This window comes from Dermacentor albipictus, chromosome 9, assembly GCF_038994185.2.
Source record: "Dermacentor albipictus isolate Rhodes 1998 colony chromosome 9, USDA_Dalb.pri_finalv2, whole genome shotgun sequence".
In the NCBI taxonomy this organism is placed as follows: domain Eukaryota; kingdom Metazoa; phylum Arthropoda; class Arachnida; order Ixodida; family Ixodidae; genus Dermacentor; species Dermacentor albipictus.
Window position 1 is genome coordinate 3,258,339 of NC_091829.1, and position 23,540 is coordinate 3,281,878.

A 23,540-nucleotide genomic window follows, 5' to 3' on the forward strand; every position below is an offset into this window, starting at 1 on the left:
ACTTTGTTGCCTTGTGAACTGCAAACGTAGCGACTGGCAATATGTCAAGCTGCGACATCGTGTCCCTCTGCAAGGCAGCGTACGAGCGAACTGGCTGCTGCGCATCGGACTGCCGCTATCTGATCGGGGCCAGGATTTGCGCGTTTGTGGCCGTCACCGCAGGACATGTAATGAGGAGGGAGGATAACCGATGGTCATTTAGGGTTACGGACTGGATACCAAGGGAAGGGAAGCGTAGCAGGGGGCGGCAGAAAGTTAGGTGGGCGGATGAGAATTAGAAGTTTGCAGGGACGGCATGGCCACAATTAGTACATGACCGGGGTTGTTGGAGAAGTACGGGAGAGGCGTTTGCCCTGCAGTGGGCGTAACCAGGCTGATGATGATGATGGCCGTCACTTTACACCGGAAGATTACTAACGCAATAGCGTTTCCCGAGTCCGGTATTAGGGCAAACGCAAGCGCAAGGGGACAGGGTCTGGCAGCTTGACTGTGCCGTAACGGGATGAGCCATGAGATGAACAGAAGGGCAAATGTGAATGGTCTGCACGGTGCAGCCACCTGGTGGCACAGAGCTCAACCATACACAGTAGCAGCAACGAAGTGTGTTCTTTGCTGCTGGTGTGTATTTTTCGCAGGAGTGTAATCATCAACACGTTGTTTTTATAAATGTTTAAAATGTTTTACACTTGGTTAGAGCAATATTAGCGCTTTGTTTGGCTGGTTCAGCGCTGCGCTAACAAGTGTATGAACCGTGCAGACCGATCAGGCCGCTCACGTACGTCTACGCTAAGGTTCCTTCATCAGCTTGAGTTTATGCCTCCAGTCATTTGCCGAAATGACCAGCTTGCCTGTGGTTACCGGAATACAAGACACGTTCGGCGCTACGACAGAATGCTCGCAACGCACGCTGCTTCGATAGCTCTCGCTTGGGGTCGACGGCCAAGCGGCTAGCGGAGAGGTCTCACGCGGGCGGGGCGGGATCCAAAACAACCGGAAGTGGACGATGTGACGTCGCATCGTGACGCTGAACCAGTGAAGGCGGAGCTTAGCCCCGCTTACTCGGCGAACGAGTTGAGGAGGAAAAGCATGGCTAGGGAGGAGGGTAACTTCTAATCGCTTGTAGCTCCATTAATACGTAACGCTTCACTTAAATTGTGGTACGAATGTTCTACTTAAGCTGAACTCTACACGTCTACAAAATTTGTCCAAACCGTTTCAGGGGCCCTTTAAGCCAGTGCGGGCCACGGTCCGAGTATCTTTGACTCGGTGAACGGTCTCGAGTCCAGTCGACGTAAAGTTGCCCGCAGAGAGGGGCGTTGGACATCGTAGCGAGGGCAGGTACACAATAGGTGCTCGATGGTCTCCTCGCACCCACAGGAGTCGCACATCGGGCTCTCAGCCATTCCCATACGGTAGGAGTATGCGTTCGTGAACGCCACTCCCAGCCACAAGCGACACAACAAGGTTGTTTCGCCGCGGGAAAGGCTAGATGGCAGTTGTAGCCGTAGCGTGGGGTCCAGCTTACGTAATCTGCAATTGAAGGCACTTGAAATCCAGAGATCTTGTGACTTCTTGCGTGCAAGTAGGCGAAGTTCTCTGGCAGCGTCCGACCTCGCCAAAGGTGTTGGACGCGTCTTGGTATTTTCGTGGGCACACCGGGCAGCCTTGTCAGCTAGGTTGTTGCCGACGATGCCACAGTGAGCAGGAATCCATTGAAATATAATGTGAAGTCCTCTTTCCAGAGCATGGTGGTGCACTTCCCTGATGTCAGATATGATCTGCTCGCAAGTTCTGTGAGGTAATGCAGACTTAATGCTGCGAAGGGCTGCCTTAGAGTCACAAAATACGACCCATTTCTCTGTTGGCTCTTCGGTGATGTACTACATCATAGCGGCATGGAGGGCTGCAAGTTCTGCCGATGTAGATGTAGTCGCGTGCGTCAACTTGAATTTAACTGTAACGTTCTTGGCTGGAACGACGAATGCGGCAGTTGAGCTGGCAGGTGAGGTCGAACCATCGGTATATATATGAATGTGGTCATGATACGTCTGGTGCAGTAATAGGAGCATAAGTTTCTTCAGAGCCGCGCTGGATGATTGGACTTTTTTGTAATTCCAGGAATAGCAAAATTCACTTGAGGCTGTCGCAGGCACCACAGGGGAGAGGAAGGCTTCGCCGCCGGTGTAAAAGATGCCGGTATGCACTCTTGATGAGCGCTAATCACTCGTGAAAAGGTCGCTTGAGGTCTCTCGGCTAGTAGGGAGGCCAAATGATGGTCGGGGATCCTTGACAGATGGCGAATGTGCACTCTGAGAGAGTCGACAGCTACATGTGTCTGGATTACATGATCTCCCGCGATGGCGATTGTTGCTGCTGTTGTGGTGCACCGAGGCAGCCCTAAACACGTGCGTAGGGCTTGACCTTGTATGCTCTCCAAGGCGCGAAAGTTCGTCTTGCATGCATTTGACAACATTGGTAGGCTGTAACGTAGGAGTCCGAGAAACAAAACCCTGTATAGCTGCAACATAGAATGAACAGGTGTACCTCAGTTTTTTCCGCAGAGAAATTTGAAGACCTGAGAAATGGCGACTAACTTCTTCTTCAGATAGACGCAGTGAGGGCTCCACGAGAGGTTGCGGTCAATGATGACGCCCAGAAAGCGACGCGTCTTTGCATAGGATACAGCTTGACCATTGATGGAAACAGAATACAATGACATTTGTTTGTGCGTAAAACCAAGTAACGCGCACTTTTTAGTAGACACACTGAGGCCTTCTTCTCGGAGATAAGACGCCGTCATGGTTGCCGCACGCTGAAGCCTGGCTCTTAGCTGAGGGCGAGTCACCACAGAGGCCCAGATGCAAATGTCGTCGGCGTATATCGAGACATGAACTGTCTGCGGTAGGTAATCCGCTAGTCCTACCAGGACGAGGTTGAACAAAATAGGGCTCAACTCTCCACCCTGCGGCACACCACGGCAGATGTAATGGTCTGAAGTTGGGCCGTCTTCGGTATGTAAGAAAAAACGCCTCCCAGTCAAATAGTCCCGAATCCATTTATATATCCGGCCACCAACTCCAACAGCCTCAAATGAGTTCAGTATGGACTCATGGGCGACGTTGTCGTATGCTCCTTTTATATCTAGAAAAAGTGCCGCAGAGAGGCGCTTGAGGCTTTTTTGATTCTGGACCCATGTTACGATGACAATGACGTTGTCGATGGACGTGCGACCTCGACGAAAGCCTGTCATTGCGTCCGGATAGATGTTGAATCGTTCTAGGTGCCATTCCAAGCGAGCAAGAATCATTCTTTCCACCACTTTGCCGACGCAGCTCGAAAGCGCAATCGGACGATATGATGAGAGCTCAAACGGAGACTTTCCAGGTTTCAGAATGGGGATCAAGCAGCTCGATTTCCATTGTTTAGGAACAACGCCGTTCTGCCAAGACTCATTGTAGTAAGTGAGCAGCTCATCACGTGCACCATGTCCAAGGTGGCATAGGGCAGCATACGTGATGCCATCAGGTCCTGGTGACGAAGAACGCCTGCAGGTCGCCAACGCAGCATCGAGCTCTTGGAGTGAAAATACCACGTTCATTTCTATTACACGTGCCTCAGGAAGGTCATTCAATACTGCGTCAGTAATGATGGCCACGGACCCAGCAACCCGTGCACAGAACTCTTCAGCCACTTGAAGTTCCGAGCGGAGTTGGTGGAGGGCCAGAGCAGCGAAGGGCTGCCTTTGATGCGGAGATGAGCGAAGGCCCCTAACCGTTCTCCACATGTGCGAGAGCGATTTTCGGGGATCAAGCGACTGACAGAAACTTTTCCATCGCTTATATTCCAATTTATCCATGCGACGCTGGACTTTCTTTTGTATGCGTCGTGAAGCCCTCAGATCCAAGACGGACTTCGTGCGCCGATTCCTCCTCTCCGCCTGTCGGCGTGCCGCACGCAGCCTCTCCAGTTCCATGCCCAAGTCTGTTCGCCTTGCTGACCTTGTAAGCGAGCAGATGGATGTTTTCAATGCCTCTGCGATTGCTTCTTCGACAGTGTGTGAAAGGCCTTCCCGACATGTATCATACATATCCTTCTTAAACTTTGACCAATCAACTGTACGCAAGACAGTAGAGGAGCGTCGCTCAACTCCTCCAATCTTTATGTATGTTGGAATATGGTCGCTTCCATGTGTTTCTATGTCCGTAAACCATTGGACGCTCGAGGCAAAGCGCCGTGACACCAAAGTTAAGTCCAAGCAGCTACTATAGGCCGTGCCTCGCAGAAATGTAGCGCTGCCGTCATGCACACAGCACAAATCATGGTCGGCCGCAAAGGAGGCAAGATTCCTGCCTTTGGGTCAATTTTAGTGCTTCCCCATAGCTGGAGATGCGCGTTGAAGTCACCTGTGATAACCCAGGGGCCATTGTTCACTAGTAATATTTTCTTAAGTCGTTCGGCGTCAAAGTGACCCGCTGGGGATATGTAGGCTCCAATTAGTGTAAATGACACATTCTTCTTTTGGACATTTAGGCAGACATATTGATTGTCGTCATGAGGCTCTACCGCGTTAGCGACATATGTTAAATCCGTGCGGATGTAGATGATCACTTTCGTGCTCGCACCGCATGTGGACGAGACGAAAGATTCATAACCGGACAGTCTGAGTGGAGTTGATGTATTTGGTTCGCAAATGACCAGTATGGGGAAGCGATTTGAAAAAATGAATTGGCGAAAGTCTGATTGATATACGGGTCCTTAGACCCCTGGCATTCCACTGAAAGATCGACGCACTTTTAAGTTCAGTGCGGAAGGGGACTATCGGTCGAGCTATGATGCTTAAACGATGCTAGCAAGCACTGGATTTAGTGCATCCAGTATTTGCAGTATTTGCAGAGTGTAATGCGCATTGTATTAATTAGCGATTGCAGCATATCAGCCACCTGCCTGTCTTGGTAGCACAAATCGCCGACAGTAGACGTCGGGGGTTGTCCAGCGAAAGCTTGCTGTGATTCTGTTGGTGAATGTTGTCGTTTCGGTAGAGGCGGCCAAGATTCGGCAGATGTGGTCTTCTCAGTGGACATGCTCTTAGCTGTGCTTTCCACATTGTCTGGCCTTTCCACATTGTCTGGCGTTACAGGACGATTGAAAGAGTATATAGGGCATATAACAAAACATAATGGACATACACTAATAGACAGTGGAAAAATGTATACACATCTTATACTAGCATTAAAGCATTGTACGAAGATAACGGGGTCGGTAATGTACATATTAAAGAAAAGACAAACGATACAGTTCTTTTGATAAATAATGTAAAAAAAATGTAGCCACTCCAGTACAAATACTAAATAATACTAAAAACATACAAGAGTAATAAGCGAAATAATGAGCTCATAAACAAGAAAGTACATAACTGGAAAACAGAAGAAAATGCATCATGCACTTTCTTGAAGTTAGGCGGTGGAATATGAACTGATGAGCTGGCGGAATTTATCGCGATTAGGTCCGGAGACGATGAACTCAGGAAGAGCGTTCTACATTCGAATGGCACGAGGAAGCGCCTACCAACTGAATGCATGAGTGTTCCCGTAGACGCGCCTGAAGCTGAGATGATTGTATAATCTGCGAGATGTGCAAGGTGCCACTTCATGCTGTGAAGAAGATTTCCTAACCATATGAACGTACTTGTGAAATAATGATATGAGAGCAAAATCGCGTTGAGTACTTAGTGGCTGAAGTGAAATATCAAGTTTTATTTATGAGATGCTTGAATTGCGTGTAGGCTTTGTTACCTGAGATAAACCTGGCGGCCCCATTTTGAACTGATTCTAATAAGCTGATTAGGTTGTTATGATGGGGTGACCAGATTGGAGAGGCAAATTCGAGCTGGAGGCCAACAAACGTCTGATAAGCTAGCTTGCGGATGTTGCAGGGCGAATTACGTAGGTTTCAGCGTAAGTACCCCAGTGATTTTGAAGCATTAGCACATATAGTAGTAACATGATGGGTCCAGGAAAGGCTTGGTGCGAGACTAATGCCTAAGTATTTGTAGGAAGTAGCTGTATAAATTTCCTTGTTATTTACGTTATATTGGAAATTAGAGATAGAGTGTTCACGAGTGAAGGCGACATTACTTTATATTTAGTTGAACTAAGAGTCATTAACCAAGTGTTACACCAATTCAAAATAAGCTGAAGGTCGTTTTGAAGAACGAGGTACTCAGGGCTGGTTATACGGCGGTAAATAATGCAGTCGTCTGCGAATATTCGCAGTCGGGATGATAAGTTATTAGTTAGATCGTTAAAGTATATTAAGAATAGTAGCGGCCCAAGAACGCTACCTTGTGGCACTCCGGAAGTGACATAGGAAAGGGACGAAGAAAGATTGTTAACGATTGTAAATTGTCGGCGATTAGAAAAAACGTTCTGGAGCCAAGTTAGTATCAGTGAGTCCAATCTTAGTGCGTGTAACTTTGAAATCAGGGGGCAGTGGGCTGCACAATCAAAACGCCTTGGAAAAGTCAAGGAATATGCTGTATATCTGTACATTATGGTTCATATCTAAATGCAGGTCAGTCGTGAATACTAAAAGTTGTGTCTCACATGACAAACTCTTCCTGAACCCGTGCTGATTAGTGAAAAAAAAAGTTGTTTGATTTCAGATGGTTGTATATGTGAGAAGCAATTATATGCTCGAGCATTTTACAACAAATACACGTGAGGGAAATTGGTCGGTAGTTATCTGGTGAGTACCTGTCACCGTTTTTGAATATGGGAACTACTTTCGCGGTCTTCCAATCTGACGGGAGCGCTCCTGAAGTTAGTGACTGCCTCAGGATGTGATATAATATTTTGTTAGAAGTCATAACGGTGTTATTTAGTATTTTGCAATTAATCTCATCGACGCCACAAGAATGAGGTAACTTAAGATTTTTTACAAGAGATGCAATGCCGTCGATAGTAACGTCGATGGGCGTCATGTACTGATGGTACAAATCGGGAACATCAGGTAGGGTGGAGTGATATTCGGTATTAAATATAGATGAAAAATACGTGTTGAAGCATGAAGGACACTCATTGTCTGGGAGGGGTACGTGGTCATCATCATCATCATCATCATAATCATCATCATCATCATCAGCCTGGTTACGCCCACTGCAGGGCAAAGGCCTCTCCCATACTTCTCCAACAACCCCGGTCATGTACTAATTGTGGCCATGTCGTCCCTGCAAACTTCTTAATCTCATCCGCCCACCTAACTTTCTGCCGCACCCTGCTACGCTTCCCTTCCCTTGGAATCCAGTCCGTAACCCTTAATGCCCATCGGTTATCTTCCCTCCTCATTACGTGTCCTGTCCATGCCCAATTTCTTTTTCTTGATTTCAACTAAGATGTCATTTACTCGCGTTTGTTCCCTCACCCAATCTGCTCTTTTCTTATCCCTTAACGTTACACCCATCATTCTTCTTTCCATAACTAGTTGCGTCGTCCTCAATTTGAGTAGAACCCTTTTCGTAAGCCTCCAGGTTTCTGCCCCGTAGGTGAGTACTGGTAAGACACAGCTATTATACACTTTTCTCTTGAGGGATAATAGCAACCTGCTGTTCATGATCTGAGAATGCCTGCCAAACGCACCCCAGCCCATTCTTATTCTTCTGATTATTTCCGTCACATGATCCGGATCTGTCGCCACTAACTGCCCTAAGTGGATGTATTCCCTTACCACTTCCAGTGCCTCGCTACCTATTGTAAATTGCTGTTCTCTTCCGAGACTGTTAAACATTACTTTAGTTTTTTGCAGATTAATTTTTAGACCCACTCTTCTGTTTTGCCTCTGCAGGTCAGTGAGCATGCATTGTAATTGGTCCCCTGAGTTACTAAGCAAGGCAATATCATCAGCGAATCGCAAGTTACTAAGGTATTCTCCATTAACTTTTATCCTCAATTCTTCCCAATCCAGGTCTCTGAATACCCCCTGTAAACATGCTGTTAATAACATTGGAGAGATCGTATCTCCCTGCCTGACGCTTTTCTTTATTGGGATAATGTTGCTTTCTTTATGGAGGACTACGGTGGCTGTGGAGCCGCTATAGATATCTTTCAGTATTTTTACATACGGCTCGTCTATACCCCGATTCCGTAATGCCTCCATGACTGCTGAGGTTTCGACAGAATTAAACGCTTTCTCGTAATCAATGAAAGCTATATATAAGGGTTGGTTATATTCCGCACATTCCTCTATCACCTGATTGATAGTGTGAATGTGGTCTATAGTTGAGTAGCCTTTACGGAATTCTGCCTGTTCCGTTGCTTGACAGAAGACCAAGGTGTTCCTGATTCTATTCGCGATTACCTTAGTAAATAGTTTGTAGGCAACTCGTTATCATGTAACAAAAATGTGATTAGTGTCGCGGTTCGGAGAGATAATCTGTCAGAACTTCTTAAGGTTGGATTTGAGAAGAGATGGAAGGTCACGTGAAAAATATTTATCTTTAGCGGCGGATAAAGCGGAGTTGTAGTTTTTTTAAACATTGATTGTATTCTTCCCACGCCGATAGGGTGTCCACTCGTTTAGCACTACTGTATAAGCGTCTCTTTTTGTTTTGAAGACGCCGAAGGAAACAGGTGAACCATGGGTTCGATTTATCATTGGATACTGTGATTACTGAAATGTACTGGTTTACTAATGAACGTAATTTGTCTCGAAATAGTACCCAATTTTCCTCGACCGTTCTACTGTAAAAGGAAGGAAGAAATACATTGTTGAAAAGAAAATCTAGGTCAGCATTAATGGTAGTATATTCACCCTTGTTATAGTTTCGAATTATTTATTTCTCTTAAATGGTAACGGAATATTATGGGTCAATTGGAGTAGGTTATGTTTTCTAAAACCATCCAAGTATGTTATTTGCTTAACTGTATCAGGGTTGGTTGTCAGCACTAAATCTAAGGTGTTGGGACGGCGAGTGGGTTGGTTGACAGTCTGGGTGAAGTTCAAGTCTAGGGTTGAACTAATGAATTCTAATCACACTCGACAGGTAGAGGTTAGCTTTGCCCAGTTGACGTGCGGAAAATTAAAATCCGCTAATAGATCAATTATATCCGCTGGGCAGGCCTTAATTGCAGTAGTAATACTGTTGCGAAGGTCGGTGACAAATGTTTGGTGTGAATCAGGAGGACGGTAATAGCAACAACTCTTTAGACCAAGCGTCTAATAGACGCCCAGTGTGTTGAGGGATTGAATGATTTCAATTCCTGGAAGTTGTTAAGCAAGAGCGGGGGTAATGGGTATTGCGGGGATGGAGCAGTACTTATTTGCCGACATAACGCCAAGCTGTCTTGTGTAGCCCACGCTTGAATACATCTTAACCTATGGTTAGCTTTAATTATTAGATCACCACCTGTGCATCCAGAAAAAGAAGCAGACTCGTATCGTTCGCATAAATTATATGGCGTATTAATTTGAATAGTGGTCCACCTTCTTTATTTTTTCGAAAATGTTACCAAATATGAGCTATCGAACTATACTCGTGACCCTGCAGAGAATGTCGACCCACATTCGCGAACAAAGCGAGCACGCCGTAGTGTCCGTCCGGAGGTTAATGCCGGCTCTACGAAACGCTGCGCATCCGGAGCAGCACGCTCGTGGTACGCGGCGCCCGCGACGAGGACGCCGCGTCGAGATTCGGTAGCCGAGCTGGGTGTGCGTCGTGTTCCTTCGTTCTTCTAAATAGATACCTATACCCGAAGTATCATTTTCCTACTCTCTCTGCGAGTTCAGTGGATCCAACTATATTCCTGCTCGACCTATGTTCGACTAAATGCGGTACGTAGTCACCGATGTGTTCATTATTTAATTAATATACAAATAAAGAGGCGCTAAATATTGCGAGTCTCGAGGGCTCACCAATATGCGCCTACTGTGCAATTACTGGCAGACTTTCCCTAAGGCACATTTCTTGTACCTTCGATAAGTTGGTAAGTAAACTGAGAAAGCAGCTGCCGCGCTTCCTCGCTCTGGCGCTCTCACAGCGAGTCGCCGCAGTCATCGAGTGAGATGTGTTTATATTTACGTGCGCGCGCGTGACACCGTGGTTGTTCATTTATTTAGCAAGGAAATGTTTACAAGTTTATACAGTCCATAAATCTGCTAGCCTTACTTCGTTTAGCTCTCTAATAATTTGCTATCGCGCTCGATGCTTCAACTTTAGGGCAAAACTGCGAGTTCTTCTAGGGGACCACTGCAAGCCAAAGCCTGCTCTATACTCTTATTGAGCGGCTTACAGCTTGGCCTATTCCGTCTCCCTCGGCTCCCACGCACAGATGCGAGTTGTCATGACACCGGCGCCGTTCTGGCCCAGGGGTCGAGATTGCGCCATCGGTTTCTGCTCCCCAACTCCGTAACTGAGCACGAATGCTAGTATTTCGACCATAGCTGTTGGGTCGCAGTTTCTGCTTTGTCGTTGATCGCCACGTCCTTTGTTGGATCTCGTCTTCGAAGGACCCAACGGGACGCCTCGCTCGTTGGGTATTAGATCTGCAAGAATACACCTTTTCCGTGTATAAATCAGGACGTCTGCATCAAGACGCTGACTGCTTGTCCTACCATCCTGCGGATCCATCGGACGGCGCAGATGCTGACTCGAACATCTGCATCCCGCCCGACATCGGTGACGAACAACTCCGCGATCGTGTCCTTCGCGCCCTGGTGGGCCGCCCATGCTCCGCCCCCAGTGACCCCAATTCCCTCCGGGTGAATTCACCCTGCACGATGAGAGACTGCATCCTCGCACCCTGATGCATGGAGTTCCAGGGCACCTCCGACGCTCCGTGCACCAGCGGCTACGCGACGCTTCTACCGCTGCACAGCTCGAACGTACAACCGCGTGAGACACCGTTTCTTCTGGCCCGGAATTCGTCGCCCTGTGCGCACTTATGTCACTGCCTATGATCAGTGTGACTACCGGAGGACGCCTGCACTGCCTCCTGCTGGACTCCTTCAACCTTCTGACGGAGCCGTTCTTCCGTGTGGCAACAGATTACGCCACAAGTTATGCGCCATCACGCGAGCGATTCCAACCAGATGCGCTACAGATGTCACCGACTTTCTACTTCACGATAAAATCTATACGCCACGGCGCCCCACGCCAGTTACTTACGTATCGTGGCCGTTACTTCTTATCAAAGGTCGTCGATGATCTTCTCCGCTCCTGTGCTACCGAGCACAGAGTCGCTGCCGCGTACCACCCTCAGACGAATGGCCTCACCGAACGCCTCAACCGCACGCTAACTGAAATGGTTGTTTACGGCGATAACCGTGACTGGGACGTCGCTCTGCCATACATCACCTTTGGTAATGTCCCGTCACGACACCGCCGGGTTTTCACCGTCCTACATTTAGTGTGGGCGCGACCCTAGCTGCACTGCCTAAGGACAAGTTACTTCCCTACTAATTTCGGACTTCAGCCGTTTACGCCAGCGATGCTATTGCCATGGCCGCCTAGTCCCGACAAATTGCTCGTGATCATCTTACTGTCTCGCTAGATTTCCAAAAGTGCCCTTACGATCGTCAGCACCGAGAAGCCCTCTTTTACCCTGGTGCTCGTGCCCTCATCTGGATGCCCTTGCGTCGCGTCGGTTTGTCCGAAAGAGTCCTATCGCTTCACTCTGGTCCGCACAAGATCTTGCGCCAACTCTCTGACATGACGTACAAGAATGCATCGGCAGGCGAGCCTTCAATGCCTCCCGACATAAGCAGCAATGTTGTTCAGGCTGCCAGCCTCAAGCCCTACGTACCCACCTTGACTGATGCTCCATGACCCTATAGGTAAACCCTCTCCCTAATAACGTGACACGAGATACGCACGAGGGCCGCCGTCAAGCGCGCGCTACAAGGATCACCAGAACATATGGAGATCGCCCAGGAGTATTCTATACGGACGCTGCCGGCCCTCACCACGGGGGTTGGTTTACGGCGGCAGTCGTCCATCAAGACACACCCGTTAATGGACTCACCTTCCGGGCCTCCAATATTACTCACGCGGAGGAGGTGGCCATAGCGGTTGCTGCCGCAGATCGAGCGTCTCATTACTGATTGGAGGGGTGCTTGCCGCAATATAGAAGGCCAAATCCCATATCGTGCCTTCCAAATCCTTAAGAAATGTGAGAACCAGGGATTCCAACCCCGGCGCTCCATTATTTGGGCCCCGCCAGCTCACCAGGGAATAGAGGGGAACGAAGTAGGCAACGCTACAGCCCGCGCGCTTCATTTCAGGGCGTCGTCTCTATCACCCGTCGACGAAGTCCCTGAATTCAAACCGGCAATCACCTTTAAAGAAATCACACAGCTGTATCAGCTTAATCACGGCCCATACTTCCTCCCTTGCAAAGGCCTCAATAAGACGGAGGAGCGCTGGCTTCTCCGTCTCTACACGAATACAGTACTGTGCCCGGCGGTGCTGAAACACTTCAACCTGGCATTTTCAGGCGAGTGCCCGCACTGTGGTGAGGTGTTTGCGGACACATACCATACGGTGTGGGCATGACCCTCCAACCCTGCTTTCCCCCCAAACCCCCACCCTACCCGAGAAGACTGGGAGGCCGCCCTGCTCGGCTGCTCAGCCCTCCAGGACCAACGAGCCCTGGTGGTTCGAGCCAAAGCCACTGCAGAAGCCACGGGGGTCCCGGACTAGGGACCCCCCGTGACTTTGTAAGGGCTGGGCCCTTAGGGCTCAGCTCACACCTGTCCTGTAAACAGAAGAAATAAAGTTCATCACCACCACCACCATGACCCGCACCGGGACGGAGCTTCCTCGACGGAAGGGTGATGTGGCGGGCAAGAGAACGAAGACGCTTTCTCGAGAAGGAGACGACGAGGATTGTGGCCGCTGCTTGGGCGCCATTTCTATCTCCTGTAAGTGCACATCCCTTTGCACCTGTGAATCCGCCTTGTTCCTGCATCAATATATATTTTGGAAACACCGACATGATGAGCAGCATCGGAGCCGTGGCAAAAACGTGCGTGGCAAGGACATGATGAGCAGCATCGTGGCAAATACCTGTTGGCGTGGACTGCGCGATCGCGCCCTGCCCACGATATACCGTTGAAGATAGTCGAGAGTTGAAAAAAGAACCAGAACACACCGTTTTACGACCGATGTCGTTGAACTGTCCAAAAGTTACCGAGGCACTTACGTCTCCTTACGTGCAATGAGTGCCACATCATTCTGATACTTCTGCGCGATACTTTTCACGAGTTGGGCAAATCCAATTTTGAGAGTGGGCCACCCAAATTTTAGGGGTGGGCCAAGTCAATTCCGGGAGTGGGCAAGGTCGGTTGTGAACGTAGGTCAATTAAATTTTCGAATTGGGTAAAGTCATTCTTTTTTTATGTGGGCCACGGCGTCCGTCCGACGCCGTGGGATTTCGCAGTGCCGGGAACGTGACGTCATCACTTGGTCACGGGGTTCTCTTGCCATCGTATGTCAACGTCGGGCGCTCGCCGGATATAACGCTTCATCGGGCATTTTAGGCGTTCGCCTTTACAAAGTCGCAGTTTCGCCCGAACGGCGAAGCATCGATTGCGATAGCAAATCAGTAAACAGCTATACGAAGTATGGCCTGCAGTTTTATCGGCCGTATAAACTTGTAAGCATTCGCTTACTAACTAAATTAACAAGCACGGTGCCACGCGCGCACAGATAGGCATGAACACATGTCACGCGATGGCCACGGAAACTCGCTGTCAAAACGCTGGAGTGAGGAAGCGAGGCAGCAGCAGCGAGCGAATTGACCTTCGTGCTGGCCCTCGCTTCAACGAGAACTAAGCCGCGAAAACACAACGCATACGAAGCTACCAGCAGGTGCACTTTGTCCACATCGCAGATTGCTTTCAAGATAGGGCGCCAGCGCGTCCGCAGCGCACGAAGCAGAATGCGCGGGACCCTCGGCCGGCGCAGGCGGCGTATGGGGAACCAGCGCTGGCCAGGAGGCGCTACGACATTTTTCATGCGTTACTAAAATATGCTGAAACCGTCCGATAGGGAGGCTACGAAGATGGCACGACATATTTAGCGATAAGAAACGTGCGCCTGTATCAATGTTTGTCTAGCCCGATGCGGCCAGCCAAGTTCTGTCCATGGCCATGCGCGCTGCGTAGAGCGCATGCGCTGCTACGTCCTAGCACGTCGGTTCCCTGCCGTTTGAGGAGCCGTGAAAAGTGTGACTCAAGACAATCGTTGAATTTGCTGACACGAAATCACTGCGTGTGCTACTGGAAACTGTGTCTACCGCTCGCTAGGCTGTGTGTTACGGCGCTGCTGTCGGCACGCGAAGCTTCAGCGCTGGTTGCCCATAGCTCCGAAGCTGGGAGCGGCTCGAATCTGCATTCTGGAATCTGCCCATTCCGTTGCGCGGTGCTTACCGGCAAATGCCACGTTGTGTACAGCTTGTAAATAAACAGTTATTCCGTTACTTTAACACCAAAGCGACCTTCCGAGGGCGAGTATGGAGCTACACTTCAACGCCCCAACAAACACTTTAATCCGACGCTCAACGAGCTGCTGAGTCGCTTCCGTTTCTATCAAAGAAGTCAAGCACCGACAGAATCGATTGCCGAATATGTTGAAACGCTGCGCAACACCGCACGCAACTGCAACTTCGGAACCAGCCTGACATGGACGCTGCCAGATCCCACACTATCAGCAGCACCCCGACAGCCCTCGACATGGCCACGTTAGCGACACCAGCTAAAGTTAGTGGGTGGGTGGTGCTCTACACTGCTTCTGGACATCGCGCTCCGAGATCGCTTCGTATACGGAATGCGAGACAGTAACCTCCTACAACACCTGCTAGTTTAATGTGACATCACATTCGATTGTACATACACTCTCGCCTTGTCAGCAGAATCAGCGGCAAACAACTAATGATGTAACTCCATGCCGGCAAGCGAGAAGGCACAGCACAAAGCACCAGACCTTTAGCACCACGCAAGCCAAACCAAACAACCGCGTTTCTGATGCACCGGAATGCATTTGCCGGACGATCGCAAGGAAAAGTCATCGTAGCTTCCTTCCGCCGAAAGACGGAATTCAAGTCCACAGCTCTTCAGCAGCAAATGCAAGCATTCATGGCACTTGAGCGGCACAGAAATCACCAACTGATCACCTTGACCGACTCAGTGCGAGATCTCTTCGCCATGAACAGTGTGGGTTCGTCAACACCGATCACAATAGAACTTACTGTAAATGGGCAGCCGCTGCTGATGGATCACCTCAGTGAGTGATGAGCGACACCTCTGGCCTGCATCTTCCGCGCAGCTGCAGTCTACAGACTTTACTCTGCACGTATGGTCGGAAAACAAGAATGAAGCTGTTAAAGAATGCTGTCCCAAGGGAGCGCAGGTGAATCACAAAACCACACAGCTGTACCTGCACGCCGTACACGGCAAAGGAGCTAGCCTCCACGGGCGAGACTGGTTCCAGGTTCTGAACATCGGAATCACCGGTATCAGCGCCTTGACTCCAACAAAAGTGGATCGAATTTTGCCACGAGATGACGACGTGTTCGACGGACAATAGGACAAACATATCGGTGAGCCATTCAACATCCGCTTGCAACCGGAGGATATGCCACAGTTTCTAAAATTTCATGTGCCCCTAGCACTTCACGTGACCATGCACGGGTAGCTCGGCCAATCTATCGTGGCCCAGAGGAAATCCCAGAACCCGGAAAATCATTGGAGACTACACACGAGCATCATCATCAGCAGCAGCTTACTTTATGTCCACTGCCAGAACGAGGGCATATCCCTGCGATCTCCAATTAACGCTGTCCTGCGCCAACCGATTCCAACTACAGCGCCTGCGAATTTCTTAATTTCATCACGCCACCTAGTCTTCTGCCGTCCTCGACTGCCCTTCCATACTCTTGGCACCCATTATGTAACCCTAATGGTCCAACTGTTATCTAACCTACGCACTACATGCCCTCCCCAGCTCCATTTTTTTCTCTTAATGTCAATTAGCATATCGGCTATCCCCGTTTGCTCTCTGATTCACACCGCTCTCTTCCTGTCTTTTAACGTTACGCCTAACATTCTTCGTTCCATCGCTTTTTGCACGGTCATTAACTTGTTCTCAAGCTTCTTTATCAGTCAGCGAGTTTCAGCCCCAAATGTCAGCACCGGTAAAATGCAATGATTGTGGACGTTCCTGTTTAATGATAATGGTAAGCTTTCAGTCAAGATCTGGCAATGTCTGCCGTATGGGCTCCAACTCATTTTTATTCTCCTGTAGATTTCCTTCTCATGATCGGGGCCCCCGTGATTAATTGACCCAGGTAAATGTACTCCTTCACAGAATCTAGAGGGTGACTGGCGATCCTGAGCTCTTGTTCCCTTGCGCGGCTATTCATGATTATCTTTGTTTTCTGCATATTAAGTTTTTCTTTCATCCACTTTGAATTCCATTAATTTATCATTTTTTTAATATTCAATTGGTAAGCACAATTTTCCCTATGTTTTTCTTGGTGTCATTGTTGGCTTCTCATGATGTGATTAATAAAAATCGGGCTCCACGATTAACCCCCTTTCTTCTCATTTTCATATTATATATATATATATATATATATATATATATATATATATATATATATATATAAAATGTAATGGAGAAGAACAAGCAGCAGGCACTGTTTCGAGAAAGACGACAACGAGTGGTTGGAAGCCTTGTGCCTGTGCACGTGCTCGTGGGCGAGTTGGTTATGCATGACTACAAAGAAGGCGCCAAAGGAAAAACTACAGACGAAGGAAGGCGCATACGTGTCTTGTGTCTCCTTCCTCCGTCTGTTGTTTTATTTGGCGCCTTCTTTGTAATCTTGTGCCTGTGTTGCCTAAGCTGTGTGACCTCTCCCTGCGGTGCTCTACTACCTGAGGGTTTCATCAGTTAAACTATAACGCCTCTTGACAATATATACGTATATATCGTTAAGGAAAGCTGACAGCGAAGCACTTCCCATCCGGCACCTCCTTGGCAGGCGCAGGGTCCAGAGCTAGGAGCCCCCCCCCCCCCCCCCCCCCAGTCTATAGGCGCCGTCGCGCGCATTCTGAAGTGCGCACATGCGCTGACGACTGGCAAGCGCCACGTTTCGTACAGCTCATAAACAACAGTCGCTTCCTTACGAAGATGTGTTAGACGCCTTTTTTCAAGTTAATGCCCGGGCAGACGTCTTACACAGCTGATGCGCGGGGGAACTACGCTTCCTCAAAAGCATTCCGCGTTTTTTTTTAACCGGACGCACGCGATCGTTCTTGAAACCCATCTGAACTTGACTGAAGCGGTTCAGAATGGCCCGATATCCGTTTCGCTCCGGAACTGAGCCATCCTGGTTTCGAGAGGTGGCAGGTGTTTCGGACAGTCGCCACGGCAACCGCTCTGCCGCGATCAATGCGCCGGCCATGTCGTGCTCCAAGGGCAGGGACAACCTGGTGCCGCAGTTCACCTTCCACCTGAACCACAAAGTGCTTGCGCGCAGGGTGACCGTGGGCAAGTACGACGGCCTGCACCCGTGCATCACCGCGGCCACGGCCTCCGACAAGGTACGCGCCCACAGGCCTCGCCGTGCCGACAGACCTGCAACGGTCTCATTGGGAAAACGGTGTTTCGAAAATCGGGCGGCAACACGAACATTTAAGTACGCACTGTCTTCCAAGTTCGCACTGCAATAGCAAATACTTTCAGAAAAGCTGGGGGGTTTTGGAAAATAGGAAACAGAGCAAGCAAAAAGATTGACACGGCAATCAATTTGTGCCACGCAGAAAAATTATAGGTAGCAACGCGACTGCTATTGCGACTGAAGAAGAGCACGTCGAAGCTGGCGAGTGACCTTTTTCTCTCCTTGGACTGAAATATGACGTATTCATTGAATGAGTGCCCCACATATGCAAACGAAGCCTTAATGGTGCAACCGCACACCGCAAATAGAATCTCCAACCGTCTGGTGCTACAACGCCACTGATTATTTCACCTGCTGCTATTTCATTTTGTACACCGATACAGAGGCTGAAAGGTATTCGTATCGCTGTTATTCGGCACAATTGAATTCCACAGGAAATTATTTCACCGAATGCGCGACCGCATGCACTACGGAACAAAAAGTCGAGAGACGCGTGTACTCTTCCAGGATGCTTTTGCAAAAAGGGGCCGACAACCCATTTCTATGGTACCTTTTCATTTTGTTTTTAGTGCAACGGAAAGCTTACTGGTCATGAAGTGGTCGCAGTGGAAAACGTCGTCGAAAAGCTTTTTTTCTCAGAATTTTCCGATCTGCACTGAGCACGCCGGCGTGCTCGACAAACACAGCGATTTATGCGCCGCCACTGGTGTCGGCAGGCAGACGCTGCAGCGCCACCTCGTAAAGTGCGGCTTGTGTTGACGTCACTGAGCCGACGTTCGTGCGGGTCGTGTTTCATGAGGTGTCGAATTATTTTCGCAACAATAGGTGGTGTCCCAACCCCTGCGACGGCTCCCGCCCATCTCGAAGGCCACGGCTCTTGCTGGCTGCGTGCGCCAGGCTTTTCTTTCTAGCCAAGCCGAGCCAAGTGGCAGAATATGTCGTTATCAGTGTAGTGCCCACTCGGCGCACAACTAGTCGACGGTCTCGCCGCCAACTCACGCATCGAACGAGGTCTCGTCGCCGCTCCGCTCGTTACCACGAAGGGCGGCGCTGTTGCGTGCGCATTTACCTTGTAATACGCACACGGAATAAAGCGCTATAGCTTAACAATGCACCAAGTGCAACTTTAAGCAATCCGTACGTTGTGCTTAATAACAGCCGACTTATGCACGGTGGTTTATTATACCGCATCCCAAGTACCAAGATTTGACCGCCAGGCAGCGCCACCTACCGGGTTTTGAGCCTTTCCTTGCCAATATCCATAGTTTCCTCATCTTCCCTTTTCCAATTTAAAATTATAATTCCTACTTACATCGCGAACAGCGTACTGGATTCTATCACCATAAATCATGGTCATTTCGTTTCCATCAGCGTCTCGCAACACATTCTGGCCTGTTGTCAGTCCCTTTAATTAAGTACGTACCAACACGAGCAAACACAAGTATATGGACCATACGCTCTCCGAAAAAACTGAATTAATTTATAATTCAGGCGCACCGAATGAATTGCAGAGTACCCTGGGAAGTTTGGACCGCAGTACTGTAATTCAAGCTACATTCATAGAGAAGAATCATAGTAATGTTCGTTGCAGCGCAATACGGTACAAGGACCCAGAAAAGGATGACACGACGCTGCCTTCTTGTGTACTTGTCTTGTACTGCGCTGTAACGAACCTTACTATGAATCCCAACCAACTGGCCCAACTTGCCGTTTTGACATAGTCTTAGAAGAAAGTCTGCTTTTTCACGGAATTCCAGTTACATATAATATTGTTGCGCATCGACAAAAAATGGTAAATGAAAAAGAAAATTTATGTTTTTCGGAGTGTTCCTTATCATCACACACACACACACACACACACACACACACACACACACACACACACACACACACACACACACACACACACACACGCACACGCACACGCACGCGCGCGCGCGCACGCACACACACACACACACACACACACACACGTCTCCTTGACAAATCTCGCGTTGCGAGTGTGGGGCATGCGTTTAGTAGGCTAAGAATCTGGGAAAATATTTTCTCTAGAGCGATATCAGCCGAAGGCAGTAAGATGGATTCGTCAGAACCATTGAGGGACGCTGCACGGAGAATTGACCTTTTAAATACAAACCAGGGCGAACCATCCGAACGGTTGCGATAAGACCGAGCCCCGGAGCGTGAAGTCGGTGCTCGAAAAATCGACGCACACGCGGCAGGTTATTTCGCAGTACAACAGCCTGAGAAAAAGTGAGCGTCGAATTAAAATGGCGGATAAAGGAAAACCAACTAGATGTCAAAGAAAAAAATTTCACACGTGCTTTTGCAATACAAAGCGATGTCACGATTACGTATTGGTCAGTTTGGAGGTGCGTTAAGTGCTATGCGTTCGTAGAGGTACTATAGATAGTGAATCGGTAGAGAAGAAACGCTTTGAAAAATATTCACGCAAGTCTGCAGGAGCATGTTCCAGCCTGCACAAGGTAAGCAGTAAAAAAAGAGGCGTAGCATACACTTGACATTTTATGGTATCGAATTTGGGTCGTACGAAAGGCAGTATTTATTTATTTATTTATTTATTTATTTATTTATTTATTTATTTATTTATTACATACTACCAATCCAAATGAAGGCTATTGCAGGAGGGCGAAACAAAACGAGAAAGAAAAACAATTACAAATAAGATGTCAATACGCAGTTACAGATTTTATACAATATTATTTGGGGTTGAGGTAGGAAAAATCATATAGTAAAAACATTACGAAACAGACATATACAGCACATAATGATCACATTCAAAAATTGCAGTAGTGCAAAAAAAAAGTAGACAGGATTTTAACTGTGGGTAGTACGTAAGTGATTTTCAAGTAATGTTAATAATTCACCCAAATCATTACAACTAGTTATACATTCGGGTAATCTATTCTATTATCTAATTGGCTGTGAGAAGAAAGAATATCTGAGGCAGTCTGTGTTGAAGCTGTACTCTTGTAAGGTTAGTGCTGACGAAAACACGGAGAAACCGACCGGCGGGTTTGCATTGTGCGGGCTGCAGGTGCTGGTGCACAACAACAACCGGCAGCAGCGCAGCGGCGACCGCTGGGAAGGCGGCGGGGACGTGTCCCTGCTGAACGTCAACCAGACGGTGAGTTGCGTGGCCGCCGGCTGCCTCAAGCCCGGAGCCAAGGAGGACGTGCTGCTGGTCGGGACGCCCACGGCGCTGCTCGCCTACGACGTGGAGAACAACTGCGACCTCTTCTTCCGCGAGGTGGCGGACGGCGCCCACAGCGTGGCCACGGGCTACTTGGGCAGCCGGAGAAACCCCGTGGTGCTGGTGGGCGGCAACTGCTCCATCCAGGGGTTCGACCACGACGGAGAGGACGTCTTCTGGACGGTAAGCCTCTCGGTCGGAACGGCAAACTATACTCTGCGACACGAGTATACCTCAAACCAAGATTGGAGAGAAGGCATTAAACGAAAATATTAAATCAAGCTGTGTCGATAGATTATTCGGCTACAAGTCCATCGTCGTTTCCTGTGTGCCACTTTGCCGCACAGCAATTGGCCGCCTTAGGTCCCGCTGCTGCTCCTCAATTTGAACTACCCGCAAGAAAACGGAGCCCTTAAGAGGAAGCTTTAGCTCGGGTGCTCCTATCTAAATGCCCGTAAAAGCAGAATTCGTTTTTCTCGGCGACCACTGCACCAAATTTGACGAGCTTTGTTGCATTATAAAGAAAACCTTAAGACCTACAGTAACTGTTGGTCACTAATTTTCGATTTAGGTGATCAAATTTTTATTAAAAATTGGCAAAAATCAAATATTTTGAGAAAGCGGAACTATCAAGTTTACACCTCTGTAACTCAGCAACAAAAAATTATACTACAATTCTGTGAGTTTTATCTAATAGTACTTCTAAAGCGGACAAAATTGATATGTTACACATCAATCTAAAAAAAATGTATAAATATGTAAATACAGCTTTTGCAGAACCCTTGTACACAACGTAACAGATTCACGTAAGATATAAAATGACACATCGAATTTGTCCGCTTTCAGTGATCTAATGGGGGCCGTTAACAGAACCGCGATATCAGTTCTTGCAGAGCTATTAAATTGTAAACATCGTGCTTCTACTTTTTCCGAACCTTCCAAGTATTGAAAATCTTTTTAACATAATTCAGGCCCTAAATCGAAATTCCGCTTGCAATAGTCACTAGAATTTAACTTTCTCTCTCAAATGCAACAAATTTCATTAGAATCAGTCGAGGAGTTATCTCATAGAAACGTTTTTGCGTTTTACATGTATTTGAATAGGCCGCGTCGGAGTTGGGCCCAAGCTAAAGCATCCTCTTGACGTAACCTTCACGTGACCTCCTTTTATGCTAGTGCTGACGTCAAAGGAGCGGAACCATTCCAAACGCAAGCCTCACGCGAGCTCAAGCCTCGATCCTGCGTCGGATTAAGTCGTTCCCCAGCCCACATTAGCTGGCCATAATTACCAACGGGCAATGGAAACGAATATGTCAAAACTGCACAAATCAAACATTGGCTGCCCAAAATCACATTCTTTGTGGGTGCGAGGGATTACCCACTCCCAGGTCGCTCCTGCCAGCTCCCTCACAACAGACGTGGGAGGAGCTGCTCAGAAGGCCGGATCAAAAACTACAGAACGCCCTCGTTGCCTGGCCGAAAGGGTCGCTCCTCGTGAGGGGCCATCCAAGGACTCGGGCCTGCCAGATCATAACTGAGCAGAATTTCCATAAAATTGTTACCATCACCACCATTCTCCACCGCAGATGCCTCCACTCCAATTTAGCATTGTCGTTTTCTCACCACGAATGGCCAACTTGTTATTACAGGAGCCTTTCAGTTTACCTGGACTCCCTTATTGGTGGCCCTTTTGAGTTAGCAGAATTGCAATAGCGAAATTCCAAGACCACGCTGAGCAAAGTCATGCTTGATATGTTCGGTTCATTACATTCAGAAATCCACGTGCTGAACCGAACGTCGACCTTTTGGAGCGAGGAATCACCCGCGTCGTCATTCGCGGAGGCGTGCATACGCACGCTTATCAAAGCACGAATGCGCCCGTCACTTCACGCCGGATGAGTTTACTCAAGTGGCGCGCACGCGTTGAGCGACGCAACTGACCTGCATGCTGGTGAGATGGAAAAGCACCGATATTATTTAAGCTACGGACCATCAGTTGATTCCGCAAAAGTGAAGACAATGTACGTAAAGTATGCATATGCGGAGGCTATAAATTGCAAATATTTATAGTTTATTCGAATTGAAATCTATCACAAACAGATAAATTATGAACATAGGTGGCTGGCAGTTCCCACGTTTATGGTTTCAGCCGCCATGAACTTAGTCCTACACTACCGTGTCACAGCTCTGATCTTGAGCAACGGTTCGTTTACGCTTACTGAGAACATCAGGCAGACTGCTTAAAAAATTTGCATCTATAACTCGTCAAATACACCTCCATCCCTAAACGATCAACGTACCTTCGTCTGGTTGCGATCGTGGTCCAAGTCAAAGCGGCACCCGCATAAGAATTTTGGGTCGTGCAAAGTGTACGGGATAAAAAAAAACGAAATTACGGGTAAGCAGCACAGTACGAAGAAACTTGCCGGGTACATTTTTTTTTTCCTTCAAGAAAGAAGAAATGCATCACCAACTAGTCCCGCAACGTGTTTTGTTAAACTTGCTCGTCTCCTAGACACGAGCGTAGTCCTGCACACTTAAAGGGACAAGAGAGATAATTTAATTGAAAGAAGGCAGAGAGATCGGCCTGAGCTAAGGCGCTCTAGCCTGCTACTCTGCACAGAGGGAGGGGGAACGGGGACATAAAGGTGTGA

General features: G+C 48.4%; 2 protein-coding genes across 8 annotated transcripts in view; one reads left to right on the forward strand and one right to left on the reverse strand.

The window, feature by feature from the left end:
• The window catches only part of LOC135909196 (sodium-dependent glucose transporter 1A-like), a 115,824-nt gene that overhangs the window by 27,769 nt on the left and 64,515 nt on the right, over window positions 1-23,540 (reverse strand). The gene's annotated exons all lie outside the window — the stretch shown is intronic.
• Window positions 17,437-23,540, forward strand: part of LOC135909194 (BBSome complex member BBS2-like) — a 147,999-nt gene continuing 141,895 nt past the window's right edge. For all 6 annotated transcript variants that reach the window (XM_065441025.2, XM_065441027.2, XM_065441029.2 and 3 more), the window contains exons 1-2: window positions 17,437-17,595; window positions 20,731-21,069. In XM_065441025.2, the coding sequence (XP_065297097.2) occupies window positions 17,455-17,595; window positions 20,731-21,069 (480 nt within the window). In that variant the 5' untranslated portion in view covers window positions 17,437-17,454. The remainder of the gene's footprint in view (window positions 17,596-20,730; window positions 21,070-23,540) is intronic.